At 58.8% G+C, this 18329-nt stretch overlaps 3 protein-coding genes and 1 non-coding gene across 4 annotated transcripts; 1 reads left to right on the top strand and 3 right to left on the bottom strand.

Annotated features, from left to right (window-relative positions):
* Positions 1–537: 537 nt before the first annotated feature.
* TRNAM-CAU (transfer RNA methionine (anticodon CAU)) lies at positions 538–609 on the bottom strand. Its single transcript has one exon. It is a non-coding gene; the product is annotated as a tRNA-Met (tRNA).
* Positions 610–810: 201 nt separating this feature from the next.
* On the top strand, positions 811–8206 carry ILF2 (interleukin enhancer binding factor 2). The gene is made up of 14 exons (XM_036397877.2): positions 811–877; positions 1520–1561; positions 1674–1716; positions 2413–2517; positions 2709–2786; positions 3604–3706; positions 3798–3863; positions 4806–4922; positions 5008–5086; positions 6489–6576; positions 6678–6739; positions 7570–7684; positions 7765–7855; positions 7941–8206. The coding sequence occupies exons 1-14, from the start codon at positions 873–875 to the stop codon at positions 8099–8101; spliced, it is 1155 nt and encodes a 384-aa protein (XP_036253770.1). The 5' UTR covers positions 811–872; the 3' UTR covers positions 8102–8206.
* Positions 8207–8900: 694 nt separating this feature from the next.
* SNAPIN (SNAP associated protein) lies at positions 8901–10254 on the bottom strand. Its single transcript, XM_036397967.1, has 4 exons — positions 10134–10254; positions 9484–9530; positions 9282–9400; positions 8901–9179 (listed from the first exon to the last, which is right to left on the bottom strand). The coding sequence occupies exons 1-4, from the start codon at positions 10238–10240 to the stop codon at positions 9090–9092; spliced, it is 363 nt and encodes a 120-aa protein (XP_036253860.1). The 5' UTR covers positions 10241–10254; the 3' UTR covers positions 8901–9089.
* A 294-nt stretch (positions 10255–10548) lies between these two features.
* Positions 10549–17649, bottom strand: LOC118695896 (mothers against decapentaplegic homolog 4-like). Its single transcript, XM_054517617.1, has 12 exons — positions 17551–17649; positions 16141–16389; positions 14995–15169; positions 14887–14907; positions 14608–14784; positions 14118–14192; positions 13920–14039; positions 13807–13845; positions 13547–13730; positions 12497–12665; positions 11438–11576; positions 10549–10987 (listed from the first exon to the last, which is right to left on the bottom strand). Exons 2-12 carry the CDS (start codon positions 16363–16365, stop codon positions 10788–10790), a joined length of 1524 nt encoding a protein of 507 aa, XP_054373592.1. The 5' UTR covers positions 16366–16389; positions 17551–17649; the 3' UTR covers positions 10549–10787.
* Between the last annotated feature and the right edge of the window lie 680 nt (positions 17650–18329).

Raw genomic sequence — 18329 nt, 5'->3', positions numbered from 1 at the left:
GTCTCACCGGTCGTCAGCGCCCAGGTCACGCGTGGGGCGCTGAGACCCGAGAAACTCCTTAGGGTGCGGGGACATCGCGACCCACGGAGCCCGCGCTGTCCCCACGCAGCTCCGGAGGCTTCGCGCGGCCCTGGGGGGCCCGGGGGGGCTCGGACACCTCTGGCCCCGCACCTCCGTGGGAGGTTCTGCCCCGCGGAGGGGTCACGGCAGCCCCACGGCAGTAGGAGGGTGACTCTGGAGGTGACACTCGGGGGTTGAGCGGCACTGGCAGCGCTCGGGGGACACGGGCAGAGGTTGGGGACACACACGGGGGGACGCGCTTGATTGCGGGGACGCGTGCAATGGTCCGGCCGCGTCCGGGTTATCGGTGTCTCGGGTGGGGCGACACCCGTGCACCCGTGACACCGATAACCCCACGCTGCTGCCGGCTCGCCAGCAGGCGAGCCAAGCCTGGGCAAGCATCGGGAAAGCGTTAAGAACTCAACGTAGCAAATAAAAAATATTAAACAAACCTCACGTGGAAGGAAAAAGCTGAGCTAGCAGAGGATGGTTTCGATCCATCGACCTCTGGGTTATGGGCCCAGCACGCTCCCGCTGCGCCACTCTGCTGCCGCGTACCGTTCCCTGCCGGCAGCTTTATAGCCGTGGCACGCGCGCTCCATTCATGGGCTCCGCGCCCCCTCCAGCGGCCGCCCGGCGCGCGCCGCCATTGGCCGCCTCCCGCTCTGATTGACGCACCGCTTCACCAATGGTTGCTGGAGAAGGGCCCGCCAGGGGCGGGATGAGGGAGAGCGGCGGCCAATGAGCGGGCGGGTTGCTGCGGGGTCTGCGAGCGGCGTTTCATTGTCGGGAACGGCGGCGGCGACGGCGACATGAGGTGGGGACCGGGGGATACCGGGATTAGGGGATACCGGGATAGGGGAGGAAAGGAGGGAAGTGGAGGGAGAACTGGGACTGGGGGGATCACGGGGACGGGGGGGGGACGGGCACCGGGAGCAACCGGGACTGGGGGGGGCCGCGGGACCGGGAGAGACCGGGAGCGGGGTGGGGAACGGGGCGAACCAAGGGGAACCGGGGATGGGGGAGACGAGCACCGAGACCGTGGGTGGGGGGACCGGGGAAGGACCGGGGAGCACCGGGGAGGGACCGGGGGAGGCGGGCGCGGAGCACCGGGGAGGCACCACGGAGCACCGGGAAGGGACCGGGGAGCACCGGGAAGGGACCGGGAGAGGAACCGGGAAGGGACCAGGGGAGGGAGCACCGGGAGGGGCAGGACCACGGGGAAGCGGGGATGGGGAGACCAGCACCGAAACCGGGGGTGGAGGGACCCTTGAAGGGACCGGGGAGCACCGGGGATCACCGGGAAAGGACCGGGAGGGGACCGGGAAAGGACCGGGGAGCACCGGGAGGGGACCGGGAAAGGACCGGGGGGCACCGGGAGGGGCAGCACCGGGACAGGTGAAGCGGTCCCGGCGCTCGGATCCCCCCGATCAGCGCCGCTCCCGTTCTCTCCCCGCAGGGGCGATCGAGGCCGCGGCCGCGGCGGCCGCTTCGGTTCCAGGCGAGTCCCGGGACGGCTCCGGTGCCGCGGGAGCCCCGGGCCGGTCCCAGAGGGGCGGGAGGGGGGTCCCGGGGCTCCGGGAGTGATTTTGGGGTTTTTTTGTGCCCTGTAGGTTCCGGCCCTTTGTGCCCCACATCCCCTTCGATTTCTATGTCGTGAGTAACCCCCGGGATTTACCGGGATTTTTCCAGGATTTTTCCGGGATTTTTCCGGGATTTTAACAGGAATTTTCTGGGATTTTACCAGGAATTTTCTGGGAATTTTCCGGGATTTACTGGGAATTTTCTGGGATTTTTCCAGGATTTTCCGAGGTTTACTGGGAATTTTCTGGGATTTTTCCGTGATTTTTCCACAGTTAACGATCCCCCCAAGCCCGGATTTGTGGGGTTCGGGTTGAACTGAATAAATTCCCTAAAAATGCTGTGGTTTGGTTAAAAAAACCCCCCACATTTAGGGGGTTTTTATATTGTTGGAAGTGGGAAAACGGGAGGAAGAATGACAGAAGTCACTCCGGGATTGGGGATTTTAATAGGTAAATTTTGGGATTGTGACAGGCAAAGTTTGGGATTGTAACAGGTAAGTTTGGGTTGGTAAGAGGTAAAATTTGGGATTGTCAAAGGTAAAATTTGGGATTGTGACAGGTAAATTTTGGGATTTTAACAAGTAAATTTATTCCCTGAGTTTCTGCCCTCTGGACCCCAAGGCCCGCAGCCAACGGGGATTTAACGAGTTAATTGAATAAATCCTTTAATAAACCTACTAAATTCTTGGTTAAGCGTAACAAACCCCTCTGAGAGCAGCTCCTGGGGCTGGCAGGGTGGATTCCAGGTGGGAATTGTGTCCTGTTGCAGTGTGAGATGGCTTTTCCCCGTGTCAAGCCCGCTGCAGATGAGACAGCCTTCAGCGAGGCGCTGCTCAAGAGGAACCAGGACCTGGCCCCCACCGCTGCCGAGCAGGTGCCCTGCCCAAAACTCCCCCAAATCCTCAAGATCTGGGGCTGGGGGAATCCAAACTTCTTCAGGAATAGCCTGAAAATTAATGAGTTCTCTGGAACTAGTTTTTTTTTGGGGGGAGATTCGTGGGGAATGATATGGATTTTTTTTTTGCTGTGTAAATGGGGTTATTCCTGGATAATTTTCCTTTCCAGGCTTCCATCCTGTCCCTGGTGACCAAGATCAACAACGTCATCGACAATTTAATTGTGGCGCCAGGAACGTTTGAGGTGGTGAGTGCAGAGATGGGGAACACAGCTCCGGGGTGGTGGGACTGGAAAATGCTCCTGGCCCAGGGTGGGTTAGGGTTCCATGCTGAGTCCCTAAATGTGGATTGTGGGTTGAATTCCTGGGATTTTGGGTTGGTTTTCCACCAGCAAATTGAGGTTTGCCAAATGGGCTCCTACAAGAACCCTGGGTGGGTTAAGGCTCAATGCTGAGCCCCTAAACACAGGATATGGGTTGAATTCCTGGGATTTTGGGTTTTTCCGCCAGCAAATCGAGGAGGTTCGCCAGGTGGGCTCCTACAAGAACCCAGAGTGGGTTAAGGCTCAATGCTGAGCCCCAAATGTGGCTTTTGGGTTGAATTCCTGGGATTTTGGGCTGTTTTTCCACCAGCAAATTGTGGAGGTTCACCAGGTGGGCTCAGGCTCAATGCTGAGCCCTCAAATGCAGGATATGGGTTGAATTCCTTGGATTTTGGGGTTTTTCCACCAGCAAATTGAGGAGGTTCACCAGGTGGGCTCCTACAGGGTGGGCTCAGGCTCAATGCTGAGCCCCTAAACACAGAATATGGGTAGAATTCCTGGGATTTTGGGTTTTTCCACCAGCAAATCAAGGAGGTTCACCAGGTGGGCTCCTCCAAGAACCCAGACTGGGTTAAGGCTCAATGCTGAGCCCCAAATGTGGCTTTTGGGTTGAATTCCTGGGATTTTGGGTTTTTCTGGTGGTTTGCCAGGTGGGCTCCTACAGGGTGGGCTCAGGCTCAATGCTGAGCCCTCAAATGCAGGATATGGGTTGAATTCCTTGGATTTTGGGTTTTTCCACCAGCAAATCGAGGAGGTTCGCCAGGTGGGCTCCTACAAGAAGGGGACGATGACGACGGGGCACAACGTGGCAGACCTGGTGGTGATCCTGAAGATCCTGCCCACCTGTGAGTGCCACCTGGGTGGGGCCACACAAACCTTCGGTGCCAGGCCTTCCTCCAACCCTTCTCCTCCTCCTTTTCCTCTCCTTTTTCCCAGTGGAAGCTGTGGCAGCCTTGGGGAACAAGGTGGTGGAGAGCCTGAGAGCGCAGGACCCCAGCGAAGGTGAGGCCGTGTCACCCTGATTTTTAAAGATTTTTTAAAGATTTTTTAAAGATTTTTTAAAAGATTTTTAAAAGACTTTTTAAAGATTTTTTAAAAGATTTTTTTAAGATTTTTTAAGATTTTTTTAAAGATTTTTTTAAGATTTTCTAAGCCTTCTGACGTTTACATTATTTTAGCAAACTTTCTCGCACGCTTCCTGTAAATAACTCATTGTTTTGCATTCTTTTATGGAGGAGGGGAAGTTTGATGGGCTCTTGGTTTGTGCAGTGGGATTGGAGAGGTGGCACTGTCACCCCTCCAATGCACTGCCGCTCTTGGAAAAGTGGAAATATTTTGGGATTGTAACAGGTAAACGTTGGGATTGTAACAGGTAAATGTTGGGATTGTCACAGGTAAATTTTGGGATTGTCAAAGGTAAATTTTGGGATTATAATGGATAAATTTGGGATTGTAACAGGTAAAATTTGGGATTGTCGCAGGTAATTTTGGTATTGTAAGAGGTAAATTTTGGGATTGTGACAGGTAACTTTTGGGATTTTAACAGGTAAAATTTGGGATTGTGACAGGTAAATTTTGGGATTGTCACAGGTAAAATTTGGGATTGTCACAGGTAATTTTGGTATTGTGAGAGGTAAATTTTGGGATTGTGACAGGTAACTTTTGGGATTTTAACAGGTAAAATTTGGGATTGAAAGAGGTAAAATTTGGGATTGTGACAGGTAAAATTTGGGATTGTGACAGGTAAATTTTGGCATTGTAAATTTTGGCGTCAGAGTTTATTTTCTGGAGCCAGAAATTCAATTTCCCTTTTCCCTTCCCCTTCAGAGCAGCGGCGCGCGCGCTTGTGCTGTTTCACGTCCTGCAGCGACACAGCCGCGCCCTGGCTGTGATCCGTGGCCATTCCTGGTCCCTCCAGCCACAATTCCTGCTCTTTCCCCACAGTCCTGACCATGCTGACCAACGAGACCGGCTTTGAGATCAGCTCAGCCGACGCCACGGTGAAGATCCTGATCACCACGGTGCCGCCCAACCTGCGCAAGCTGGACCCGGAGCTGCACCGTGAGTGCCCGGCCCCGCTGCCTGCCCGGAGCACCCGCGGTGCCCTGGGGTGGCTGGGGAAACCGGGAATTTCTGCCCCTCGCAGTGGACATCAAGGTGCTGCAGAGCGCCCTGGCCGCCATCCGGCACGCGCGGTGGTTCGAGGAGAACGCCTCGCAGTCCACGTGAGTGCGGGCACGGGGCTGGGGGCTGGATCCTCGGTGTGGGGCTGGATGCTCGGTGTGGGGCTGGATCCTCAATGTGGGGCTAGATCCTCAATGTGGGGCTGGATGCTCGGTGTGGGGCTGGATCCTCGGTGTGGGGCTGGATCCTCGGTGTGGGGCTGGATCCTCGGTGTGGGGCTGAATGCTCACTGTGGGGCTGAATGCTCACTGTGGGGCTGGATCCTCGGTGTGGGGCTGGATGCTCAATGTGGGGCTGGATCCTCAATGTGGGGCTGGATCCTCGGTGTGGGGCTGGATCCTCGGTGTGGGGCTGGATCCTCGGTGTGGGGCTGGATCCTCAGTCTGGGGCTGGATGCTCAATGTGGGGCTGGATCCTCGGTGTGGGGCTGGATCCTCAGTCTGGGGCTGGATCCTCAGTGTGGGGCTGGATCCTCAGTCTGGGGCTGAATGCTCACTGTGGGGCTGGATGCTCAATGTGGGGCTGGATCCTCCGTGTGGGGCTGGATCCTCAATGTGGGGCTGGATCCTCAGTCTGGGGCTGGATGCTCAGTCTGGGGCTGGATGCTCAGTGTGGGGCTGGATCCTCGGTGTGGGGCTGGACCCTCGGTCTGGGGCTGGATGCTCAGTGTGGGGCTGGATCCTCAATGTGGGGCTGAATCCTCGGTGTGGGTCTGAATCCTCCTTCTGGGTCCAGATCCTCAGTCTGGGTCCAGATCTTCCTTCTGGACCCAAATTGTCAATCTGAGTTCAGATCCTCCTTCTGCGTCCAGATCCTCCTTCTGGATCCTAATCCTGGTTCTGGATCCCAGTCCTGGTTCAGGATCCTGATCCTGGTTCTGGATCCTAGTCCTGGTTCTAGATTCTAATCCTAGTCCTGGTTCTGGATTCTAATCCTAGTCCTGGTTCTGGATTCTGATCCTGGTTCTGGATTCCGATCCTGGTTCTGGATCCTAGTCCTGGTTCTGGATCCTAGTCCTGGTTCTGGATTCTGAGCCTGGTTCTGGATCCCAGTCCTGGTTCTGGATCCTAGTCCTGGTTCTGGATCCTAGTCCTTGTTCTGGATTCTGATCCTGGTTCTGGATCCCAGTCCTGGTTCTGGATCCTAGTCCTGGTTCTGGATCCCAGTCCTGGTTCTGGATCCTAGTCCTGGTTCTAGATTCTGAGCCTGGTTCTGGATCCCAGTCCTGGTTCTGGATCCTAGTCCTGGTTCTGGATCCTAGTCCTGGTTCTAGATTCCGATCCTGGTTCTGGATCCTAGTCCTGGTTCTGGATTCCGGTCCTGGTTCTGGATCCTAGTCCTGGTTCTGGATCCTAATCCTGGTTCTGGATCCAGATCCCCATTCCCAAGAACACAGAGCACGGGCCTGGTGTGGGCCTGAGCCTCCTCCTGCCTCTGCTGCAGGGTGAAGGTTCTGATCCGGCTGCTCAAGGACCTGAGGATTCGCTTCCCCGGCTTCGAGCCGCTCACGCCCTGGATCCTGGACCTGCTGGTGGGGTCACCGACGTGGTCACGATCCTGATCCTGATCCTGGGGAGCTGGGATTGGTGTCCCAGGCTGGATTCTTCTAATTGCTGCTCCTCTCCTCTGCAGGGCCACTACGCCGTGATGAACAATCCCACCCGACAGCCCCTGGCCCTCAACATCGCCTACAGGTCTGCGGTGTTTCCTTTCCAGAAATTCCCCTTGTGGGATAAAACCATTTTTCCTGATAAAACCACTGGAATTTCATGGGCTGACTGGGAGATAAATCCAGCTGGGATTTCCTGGTGGGGTTTTCCCTCTTTGTGGTTCCATTTTCCTGGTAAAACCATTGGAATTTCATGGGCTGACTGGGAGATAAATCCAACTGGGATTTCCTGGTGGGGTTTTCCCTTTGAGGTTCCATTTATTTTCCTGACAAAACCACTGGAATCTCACGGCTTGACCGGGAGATAAATCCAGCTCCTCCAGCTGGGATTTCCTGGTGGTGTTTTCCTCATAAAACCATTGGAATTTCAAGGGCTCACTGGGAAATAAACCCAACTCCTCCAACTGGGATTTCCCGGTGGGGTTTTCCCTTTTTGGTTCCATTTTCCTGATAAAACCACTGGAGTCTCACGAGCTGACCGGGAGACAAATCCAGCTCTGGTGTTTTCCCTTTCTGGTTCCATTTTTCTGACAAAACCATTGGAATCTCACGGGTTGACTGGGAAATCCAGCTCCTCCAGCAGGGATTTCTTGGTGGTGTTTTCCCTTTGAGGTTCCATTTATTTTCCTGGTAAAACCGCTGGAATCTCACGGCTGACTGGGAGATAAATCCAACTGGGATTTCCTGGTGGGGTTTTCCCTTTGAGGTTCCATTTATTTTCCTGACAAAACCATTGGAATCTCACGGCTTGACCAGGAGATGAATCCAGCTCTCCTCCAGCAGGGATTTCCTGGTGCTGATTTTTTTTTTTTTGCTGAAAGGGTCCATTTTTAACCCAGATTTTCCCCGTTGCAGGCGCTGCCTCCAGATCCTGGCGGCCGGGCTCTTCCTGCCCGGCTCCGTGGGCATCACGGATCCGTGCGAGAGCGGCAACTTCCGCGTGCACACGGTGATGACGCTGGAGCAGCAGGTGAGCAGGGGTCCCCAGAAGGACAGGGGGGGCTCTTTTGGGGGTCCCCTGTCCCCACACTGAGCCCTCCCCGTCGGCAGGACATGGTGTGCTACACCGCCCAGACCCTCGTGCGCATCCTGTCCCACGGAGGATACCGGAAAATCCTGGGGCAGGAGGGGGACGCCAGCTGTGAGTGGGGTTTGGGGGGGGCGTCAGGGTGGGGCCGGGGCCGGTGTCACCTTGAGAAGGTCCCCAGTGTCACCTCCTGGGGCAGACCTGGCCTCTGAGATGTCCACGTGGGACGGGGTGATCGTGACGCCGTCGGAAAAAGCGTACGAGAAACCCCCGGAGAAGAAGGAAGGGGAGGAAGAGGAGGAGAACCAGGAGGAGCCGGCGGCAGGGGAGGAAGAGGAGAGCATGGAGACGCAGGAGTGACACCTGTGCCACCTGCAGCAGGTGAGGGGACACCAGCCCGGGGGTCCCTGTGCCCTGTCCCTGTTTTGTACGTTGCACATTAAAGTGTCCCCCCTTTCCAGCGTGTCCTGCTTGTTCAGATCCGTGTGGGACAGGTGGGATTGGGGCACGTGGAGCAGCAGGAGAAGGATCCAGAACTTGAAGGAACCACCTGGGGCTGCCCAGACCCCACTTGGGGCAGCCCAAACCCCACCTGGGCTTCCCAAATTCCACCTGGGGGTGTCCAAATCCCACTTGGGGCAGCCCAGACCTCACCTGAGCCTCCCAAATCCAACCTGGAGGTGCCCAGACCCCATTTGTGCGTCCCAAATTCCACCTGGGGGTGTCCAAATCCAACCTGGAGGTGCCCAGACCCCATTTGTGCCCCCCAAATTCCACCTGGGGGTGTCCAAATCCATTCTGGAGCTGCTCAGACCCCACTTGGGGCAGTCCAAACCCCACCTGGGGGTGTCCAAATCCAACCTGGAGCAGCCCAAACCCCACCTGTGCCCCCCAAATTCCACCTGGAGGTGCTCAGACCCCACCTGTGCCCCCCAAATTCCACCTGGAGGTGCCTAGACCCCACCCGTGCCCCCCAAATTCCACCTGGAGGTGCCCAGACCCCACCTGTGCCTCCCAAATTCCACCTGGAGGTGCCCAGACCCCACCTGTGCCCCCCAAATTCCACCTGGGGGTGTCCAAATCCAACCTGGAGGTGCCCAGCCCCCCCCTGGCAGCACCTCTGTTGTCCCCAAAGCCCCTCAGGGACATGGGAACATCATCACAAACTCTCAGTCACTTTTATTCCAGCGCCCACAAATCCGGGATTCTGGCTCGGAGTGTCCCAAGTCCCTCAGCTGCAGGTGATGGGGGGGACATCCCCTCAATTCCTGAGCTGGGAGCAACAGCAATCCCTGCTCCGTCCCCTGGCTGGTCACCTGCTCTCCTGGCTGGTCATTTGGTCACTTGGTCACTTGCCCTGGTAGCCCCCAGCCTCCAGCATGGCTCTCCTCCTCACCGTCTCCTTGGCCACGCTGTGGTTCAGCCTCCTCAGCCGCTCCTGGGCGGGACAAAAATCACAAAAATCACAAAAATCACAAAAATCACGTGTCAGCACCTGAGGGGGGCTCTGGGACCCCCCATTTCCCTGTTCCCCCCTCACCTGGGCGTTCTGCAGGATGTTGTTGACCAGCACCACGCGGCGCCGGGCGTTCAGCAGCTTCTTCACGTAGGGGTCGAGGTCCAGAGCCACTTTCTGGTCCTCGTTGATGCGGCAGAGCTCTGGGGAGAGGCTTGGGTGAGCCCCCTGTCCCCCCTCAGGTTGATGGGGGGGACGGGGGTGACTCCCCCAGGGTTTGGCTCACCTGTGGCCAGGCTGTCGATGTGCTCCCGCAGCTCCACCTGGCTCTCCCTGGGGAAGGGGATGGGGAAAAAATCGGGATTTACACCCCAAATCCAACTCTATTCCCTCCCCAAAAATGGGAGCTGCGTGCCCAGCACCCCCCAGGCACCAAGCCCAAAAATTGCCCACCTCATGTACCCCTAAAGCTCTTCAGTCCCAAAATTCACCTTCACACACCCCCAAAGCCCTTCAGCCCCACAGAACAGCCCTCATGCACCCCCAAAGCCCTTCAGCCCCAAAACTCACCCTCACTTACCCCTCCATTCCCAAAATTCACCCTCAAGTATCCCCAAAGCCCTTCAGCTCCAGAACTCACCCTCACGTACCCCAAAAGCCCTTTAGCCCCAGAACTCATCCTCATGTACTCCCAAAATCCCTTCAGCCCCAAAACTCACCCTCACGTACCCCTGCATCCCCATAATTCGCCCTAACGTACCCCCGAATCCCTTCAGCCCCACAGAACTCGCCCTCACGTACCCCCAAATCCCTTCAGCCCCACAGAAGAGCCCTCCCCGGCTCCACCGGCTCCACCTGCCCCTCAGCCCTGCAGCCCGGCCCTCCCCGCTACCGGCCCGTCCCTGCCCCGCTGCCGGCCGCTCTCGGTGCCCGGACCTGACGCTGTGGACGTGGCGGTCGAGCTGTCGCACGGCGGGGCGCAGGAACTGCAGCAGCCCCTCGGCAAAGAGCTCCCGAGCCCCGGGGCCGCTCCCCGCCGCCATCTTAACTCGCGGGGGCTGCCGGGAAACCGAGTCCGCGATGAGGGGGAGAGGCCGCTTCCGGTGCGCGCCGCGGTGCCTGCCGGGAAACCGAGTCCGCGGGGAGATAGAGAGCAGCCGCTTCCGGTGCGCGCCGCGAGGGCTGCTGGGAAATGTAGTCCCAAGGGCACAGCTGCATGCGCATCTGGAAACGCATCCGGCGGCGCATCTGGCGGCACAACTGCACTGCTGAACGTCCGTCAAAGGCGCTCCCATGGCCAGGCCACAGATTCCAACCCCATCCATTAAATAACGGTTAAAACAACACGCTGTTGGTCCTTTCGCCTCGTTTTAAAATTTTTTTTTGGTTTATTTTTATACAAAAGTTAAAGCAGGAGGTGGAAATCAGCACCGAGGGCTGCACTACACCCAGGCCACAAACACCAACCCCATCCATTAAATAACTGTTAAACCAACACACTTTCTGTAATCTCGCTTCATTTTTTTGCCATTTCGCTTCATTTTTTTTGCCTTTTTTCCCCTTTTTTTTTTGGGCCGTTCCTTGCAGGATTCAGGCGTGGGCGTCGGGCAGGGCGTGCAGGACGTGGTCCAGCAGCTGCAGGGCGCGGTGCAGGTGCACCTCGATCCAGCAGGGCGTGCAGGTGATGCTGGCCCGGGGGTAGTCGGGCCCCCAGCCCTTAACGAAGCTCAGCCTAACGAGGCACAGGCGCCGCAGGTCATCCACGCCGAGCCCCGCGGCCACCGACAGCCCTGGGGGGGGGGGGGACATGGTCAGCACGGGGGTCCCAACCTGTCCTGGGTGGTGGGACAGCCCTGGGGGGTCAGCACAGGGACTGAGCACTGCTGTGGTCACTCAGGGGGGTCAGCACAAGGACTGACCATCGCTGTGGTCACTCAGGAGGGGTCAGCACGGGGACTGAGCATCGCTGTGGTCACTCAGCACAGGGACTGACCATCGCTGTGGTCACTCAGGGGGGTCAGCACAGGGACTGACCATCGCTGTGGTCACTCAGGGGGGTCAGCACAGGGACTGACCATCGCTGTGGTCACTCAGGGGGGTCAGCACAGGGACTGACCATCGCTGTGGTCACTCAGGGGGGTCAGCACAGGGACTGACCATCACTGTGGTCACTCAGCACAAGGACTGACCATCGCTGTGGTCACTCAGTACAGGGACTGAGCATCGCTGTGGTCACTCACCGATGGCCGGGGCGATGCCCCCCACAGAGGCAGCCCCGGGGATGCTCCCGGCCACCGCGGCCGCCTGGGCAGTGGCCGCAGCCTGGGCAGTGGCCGCCTGCTGCTGCATCTGCCGGTGGCACTGGCGCAGGTCAAACACCTGCGGGGACACCGGGGGGGCACACACACACGGTTTATCAAAAATCCTTTCCTTAAAGAGCTTTTCCTTAAGATTTCTTAAGGTTTTTTTTCTCCTGAGAAGCTGAGAAACCTCAAAAAGAAAGTGTTAACGATAATTATCTACTGCTCTGAAATGCAACAAGTAGATCTGTGATTGGTCTGATGTAATTATTTCTAATTAATAACCAACACAATCCAGCTGTCTGGACTGTCTGAGTCTTTTATCATCATTCCTTTTCTATTCTTAACTAACCTTCTAATAAAATCCTTTCTTCTAGTATTTTGATAGTATTTTAATATAATATATACATATATAAATAATTTATATATTAATCAAATAGATATCTATATATAAATAAATATATATTTGATATAATATATAAATAAATATAGAAAATATATTATTATATATTATATATAATGAAATATATATTTATAAATAAGTATATATTTGATATAATATATATAAATTTATAATATAAATATTATGTCTATAATATATAATATATATTATAAATTTATTTATCAAATATATTTATTTATTTATAAATATTTTACGTTTTAGAAGGTTTGATTTATAAATAAATGAATATATAAAATAAAAAGAAATAATAAATTTTAAAAATTAAACAAATAAATATTAAAATATAAAAAATAAAACAAATAAATAAATATTAAAATTAAAAATTAATTTCTTTATAAATCAAACCTTCTAAAACATAAAATCACCACTCTCATCTCTTCCCTCATCCTCAAACCCCTACAAACACCACACAGGGGGACCCCTGAGCAGGGCACCTTTGGGGTTGGGGGCGTCCCTCCATCCCTGGGGTCCTTCCACTGCCCAGAACCCCCAAAAATCCGGGCACAGCCCCCCCCCAGCCCCCCGGGGACCCCGACCTTGATGTGTGCTCCGGGGTACACCTTGTGCACGGCGTCCCCGGGGGCTCTGCCCGCCTCCCTGTCCAGGTAGAAGCTCTGCACGAACACGGCGTGGTCGCTGCGGCAGCGCATCCACACATCGCCCTCTCCTCGCCGCTCCAGCTGCACGCCCTTCCCGATGTGCAGCCTGGCCAGAGCCTCAGCATGGACCCCCTCGGGACCCCCGAGCCCCCCCAGGACCCCCGAGCCCCCTCAGGACCCCCGAGCCCCCTCAGGACCCCCCAGGACCTGTTCCAATCCCCTGTTCACCTGCCCAGCCCTCTCGCCGCTCCAGCTGCACGCCCTTCCCGATGTGCAGCCTGGCCAGAGCCTCAGCATGGACCCCCCGGGACCCCCCGGGACCCCCTCGGGACCCCCTCGGGACCCCCGGGACCCCCTGTTTCACCCCCCCAGCCCCCTGTTTTGCCCTGACTATCCCATGATTTTTCCTCACGTTCCTATCACGCCGATTTCCCCCTCTCTCCTGATTTTTCCCCTTTTCCTCCTTCTGCCCTAACTATCCCCCATTTCCCCCATATCCCCCTTTTCCCATTTATCCTCTAACCCCCCCCCCCCCCCATGATTATCCCCCTTTTTTCCCCCCATCCTTCACCCCCACAGCCCCTGTGAGCCCCTGCCCCATTCCCAGGCCTGATTCCCCCCCCATTACTCCCCACCCTCTCCAATGCCCCCCATGCCCTCTGTGCCCCCTTAACCTTCTGGTGCCTCCCCATGCCCTCTGTGCCCCCTATGCCTCTCTCACTCCCCGTGCCCCCGGACCCACCATGTCCCCCGTGCTCCCTGTGCCCCCCATGCCCCCTCTCACCCCCTGTGCCCTCCATGCCTCCCATCTCCCCCATGCCCCCCTCACCCCACAATGCCCCCAATGCCCCCAATGCCCCCCGTTCCCCCCCTCATCCCCCATGTCCCCCCATGTTCCCCATTCCCCCCATTCCCCCTGTGCCCACCACGCCCTCCCTCCCCTCATCCCCCCCATTGCCCCCGTTCCCCCCGTGCCCCCCGACCCACCGTGCCCTCTCGCTGGCAGCGCAGCGCTGCACGTTCGAGAGCTGCCCCAGGCAGAACCGGGCGCCCCCCGAGGGGTCCACGTATCCATCCACGACCACCGAGGGGCAGCTCGAGGGCACCTTGAAGATCTCCCCCACCTGCACGTCCTGCTCGAAGTAGGCGATGGAGCACCAGAACTCCGGGCCTGGAACGGGGGAAAATTGGGATTTTTGGGCGGGTCACGGCACCCATGGGTGCTAAGGAGGGTGGGGGGCACTCACCAGGGTGGGTGGACACGGGGGGCTGGAGCATGGGGGGCCCTGGGTGGGGTAGAGAGGGGGTCAGCACCTTGAAGACCCCTCCCAAGCCCTCCCCCAGTGCCCCCCAGACCTACAGCAGTGGCTGGGCTGGTGCTGGGGGCGGCCCTGGCTGCCGGGATGCTGTGGCAGGGGGGGCTGCGACCCCCCCAAGCTCGGGGTGTAGATGGTGGCAGGGCTCCAGCTCAGCGGTGAACCTGCAGGGGGACACGGGGGGACATAAGGAGGGTCCCCCCCAGAGGGGGTTTGGGGCAGTGGGGTACCCCCATACTCACCGTGCTGGGGTGGTTTGGGGTACCCGTTCTGTGCTGGGGGGCCCTCGGGGTGGCCCAGGGGGTCCTGGGGGGTCGCTGTAGGGGAAGATGGGGGGAAGATGTTGATTTTATGTTTTAGAAGGTTTGATTTGTTATTTTTATATATACATATATAAATATTTATATATAATTTATATATATATATATTTGTATATATTTATATTTAAAATATAACTATATATTTATATATTATATTTATATATTTGTATATATTTATATTTAAAATATAATTATATTTTTATATATTATATTTATATATTTATATATTATTTTATGTATTATATATTTATATATATTAACATATTTTAGATATATTTTCATATATTTATATATTTTATATATCTATATTTTTATATATAGATATATCTATATATATTGTATCTTGTGGAGTGAAGGGCTCAGGGCGATGCCCCAAACCCTCTCAGGGTGGGGGTTAAGGGGGGGGTCTCACCTTGGGGCGCCATGGGGAGCGCAGGGTAGGTCCGGGGGGGCACTCGGGGGGGCTCAGGGGGCAGCGCTCGGTGGGGCCGGGCGGGGGTCTCGACCCCCAGGTCCCGAGGGGGGGCCGGCAGCTCCATCTGCACACAGTCATGGACAAACTCCTCCTTCACCGGGCGCGGGGGGGGCACTGGGGAGGCCGGGGGACACACACCGGAGACCATGGGGGGGCACGGGGACCCGCGGCGGGGGCCTGGGCTGGCTCCGGGGGCGCCCCGGGCCGGGGTCTCACCTGTGCTCGGGATGCTCAGACCTGCGGGAGAGGTGAGGAGGGGGCTTAGGGGTGCTGGTACCCCCCCCCCCCCTTGGCGACCCCCCCATTTCGGGGGTCCCGGCTCACCGCTGCCGGGGGTCCCCACGCGCTCGTAGTGGTAGGGGTTGACACAGACGCTGTCGCACTTGAGGTCGAAGGCGAATTGGCAGAAGCGGGCGGGTTTCAGCTCGTTCTTGTGCAGGTCGGGCCAGCGCCAGAGCCGCGCGTAGATGACGTGCGGGAAACCCTTCCTGCCGGCCACCTGCGGGAGGGGGACACCAACGGGGAGGGAGGGGCTGGGACCCCTCCCCGGGGTGACAGCAGCGGCATCACCCCAGGGGTGACAGCACTGGGATCCCCTCAGGGTGACAGCAGCGGGATCCTCCCCGGGGTGACAACAGCGGGATCACCCCAGGGGTGACAGCACTGGGATCCCCTCAGGGTGACAACAGCGGGATCACCCCAGGGGTGACAGCACTGGGATCCCCTCAGGGTGACAGCAGCGGGATCACCCCAGGGGTGACAGCAGCGGGATCACCCCAGGGGTGACAGCACTGGGATCCCCTCGGGGTGACAACAGCGGGATCTCCTCAGGGTGACAACAGCGGGATCCCCTCAGGGTGACAATACCGGGACCCCCAAGCCCCCACACTGGGACCCCCCAAGCCCCCACACTGGGATCCCCCTGAGCCTCCACACCGGGATCCCCCCACACCGGGGTGCCCCCAATCCCCCACACCAGGACCCCCCAATCCCCCACAATGGGATCTCCCCCAAGTCCCCGCACCAGGATTCCCCCACACCAGGACCCCCCAATGCCCCACAATGGGATCTCCCCCAGGTCCCCGCACCAGGATCCCCCCACACCAGGACCCCCCGAAGCCCCCACGATGGGATCTCCCCCAATCCCCCACACCGGGATCCCCTCCAGCCCCCCCAGCACGGGGCTGGCGCCAGGCCGGGGGTCCCCCCGCGGTTCCAGACATAACAAACGCCCCCTCCCCGCTCCCCCCGGCTGCGGCAGACTCTGACTCAGCGGGCAGGGCAGGGCAGGGCAGGGCAGGGCAGGGCGGTGCGGGGGAGCCGCGGAGGGGAGGGGGCTGCGGGCAGGGGATGCAGCCCAGCCGCTCCCGCGGGACCCAGGGCACCCCAACAGGCAGGACCCCCTAATCTGGGGTGGGTTTACCCCTGTCCCCCCCGTGCCGGGGTGCCCATCCCGGTGTCCCGGGGTACCTGGAGCCGCCCGTCCAGGGTTCGCTGCACGGTGACACACTGGCCGGGCTGGGCCCCTCCGGAGGTGACAGCGGCCACCAGCGCGTCCAGCTCGTCCCTCTTCTCCTTCAGCTTCCTCAGCAGGCTCTGGATGGCGCGGCGGGCGAAGGCCTCGCTGTCCCCTCCCTGCCGGTGGCACAGCAGGCTGTGCACGATGCCGGGGCCGCTGTCGCCGCCCAGGGACATGGCGTGTCCCCGCGGGTCACCCTGCTGCAGGGGACACCGAGCCGCTGGCACCAGGGAAGGTGGCACCCTCCAGGTGACAAAGCCACGTCACCCAAAGCCTGGTTGATGGCACGACCCGAGTGCCAGTTTGTCCCCAGCGGGTCACCCTGCTGCAGGGGACACCGAGCCGCTGGCACCGGGGAGGTGGGTGGCACTCTCCAGGTGACAAAGCCATGTCACCCAAAGCCTGCGTTCTGCGCTCCCTGGGTGCCAGAGTTTGTCCCCAGCTTGGGGTGAGGTGAGCGAGCACAGTTTACAGGGGCACCCGGGGTGTCCCCAGGCAGAGCTGGATGATGGTGGCATCAGGCTCGGGGGCAGCGCTGTCCCCAGCCTGGCACGGGGCAGGGCTGTGTCCGTGCCCGGTGCCACGGGGATGGAGCCGCTCCCGCAGCCGCCGCCGAGCCCAGACTAAACAGAGCCCAGCCTGGCGCCGCTCCTTAACCCCTCTCATTCTCTCCCTGCCGGCTTCTCCCTTTCCTGCCAGACCCTGCTCACGCCAGAGCTTTGGAAAATCCTCGGGATGGCGGCAGACACAACAAACGCTGCTCTCTGCTCCTTATCTGCGACTGCGAGGGAGCCTGAGTGTCCTGCCAGCACTGCCCGCGTGTCCCCAGGCTCCTCCAAGATGGGGACACGTCCAGGGATGCTGAGGGACCCCGTGGGGCTCCCTGTGGTGGGGGTGAGACCCTGAGCCCCCCGCCGGGCTCTGGGGTTCATCCCGGGCACCTCATCCCTGCTCCCTGCCCATCCTCTGCCTCATGTTTTGGGGCTAAAAGCAGTGGGAGAGGGGACCTGGGGTCCTGCTCCCCCTCCCAGCATCCCAAGGCTGCTCCAGGGAAGGTTGGAAGGGTCGGAGCCATTCCCGTCCCTCCACAGAGCTCAGCCCGCTCGGGTTTGGGGGAAAAGGCTCACTGGGGCCAGACCCGGCCCCGTCCTCACCCCGCATCGCCCTGCCCGGAGAACCCCGGGCTGATCCCAGCGCCAAAACTCGCCCTAGGGATGTTCCTGGGACACCACGGGCCACGGGAAGGCGACGGGGACAGCGCAGGGGTTCTGAGGGGCGACACGCTTCAAGGAGGGGGTGACAGGCTTCGAGGAGGAGGGGACACAGCGGGGACCCCCAGGGGTGGCTCGGGCTCCACTCACCTGCACCGGCCCCGGCTGCCGTCACTCGCGGCCCGGCTCCCGCCGCATCTCCTCCGGCTCACGGTGGGGCTGCCGTGTGTGCAGAGCCTTGCCTTCCCCTCAGCCCCTGCCCTCCCCTCGGCCCCTGCCTTCCCCTCGGCCCCTGCCTTCCCCTCGGCCCCTGCCCTCCCCTCAGCCCCTGCCTTCCCCTCGGCCCCTGCCCTCCCCTCGGCCCCTGCCTTCCCCTCGGCCCCTGCCTTCCCCTCGGCCCCTGCCCTCCCCTCAGCCCCTGCCTTCCCCTCAGCCCCTGCCTTCCCCTCAGCCCCTGCTCTGCCCTGAGCCCCTTGTTCTGCCCTGAGCCCCCTGTTCTGCCCTGAGCCCCTCACCTTCCCCTCAGCCCCCTGCCCTTATCTCCCACCCTCAGCCCTTTCCCTCAGTCCTCTGCCCTACCCCTCAACCCCTGCCTTTCCCTGAGCCCCCTGCCCTGCCCTCAGCCCCTTCCTCCCGCCCTCAGCCTCCTCCTTCTCCTGTCAGCCCTTTCCCTCAGCCTCCCTCGCTTTTTCTGAGCCCTCTCCTCCTCCTCTCAACCCTCTCCTCCCGCTCCCAGCTTTCTCCTCCTCCTCCTCCTCTCCCTCTCCCCGGTCCCGTTCCCGCTCCCTCGGCCCTTTCCCAACTCCGGCCCTACAATAACAAAAGGAGCGGCCGGAGCGTGTGAGGCGCCGCCGCGCCTCAGCCAATGGCAGCGCCCGTGACAGCCGGGCCTCGCCCCGCCAGCCAATCGCGGCCGCGCTTTCACGGCG

This window comes from Molothrus ater, chromosome 29 (assembly GCF_012460135.2).
Source record: "Molothrus ater isolate BHLD 08-10-18 breed brown headed cowbird chromosome 29, BPBGC_Mater_1.1, whole genome shotgun sequence".
NCBI lineage: Eukaryota > Metazoa > Chordata > Aves > Passeriformes > Icteridae > Molothrus > Molothrus ater.
The sequence above is the reverse complement of the archived record's forward strand: the minus strand, read 5'-3'. Positions and strand labels throughout refer to the sequence as shown.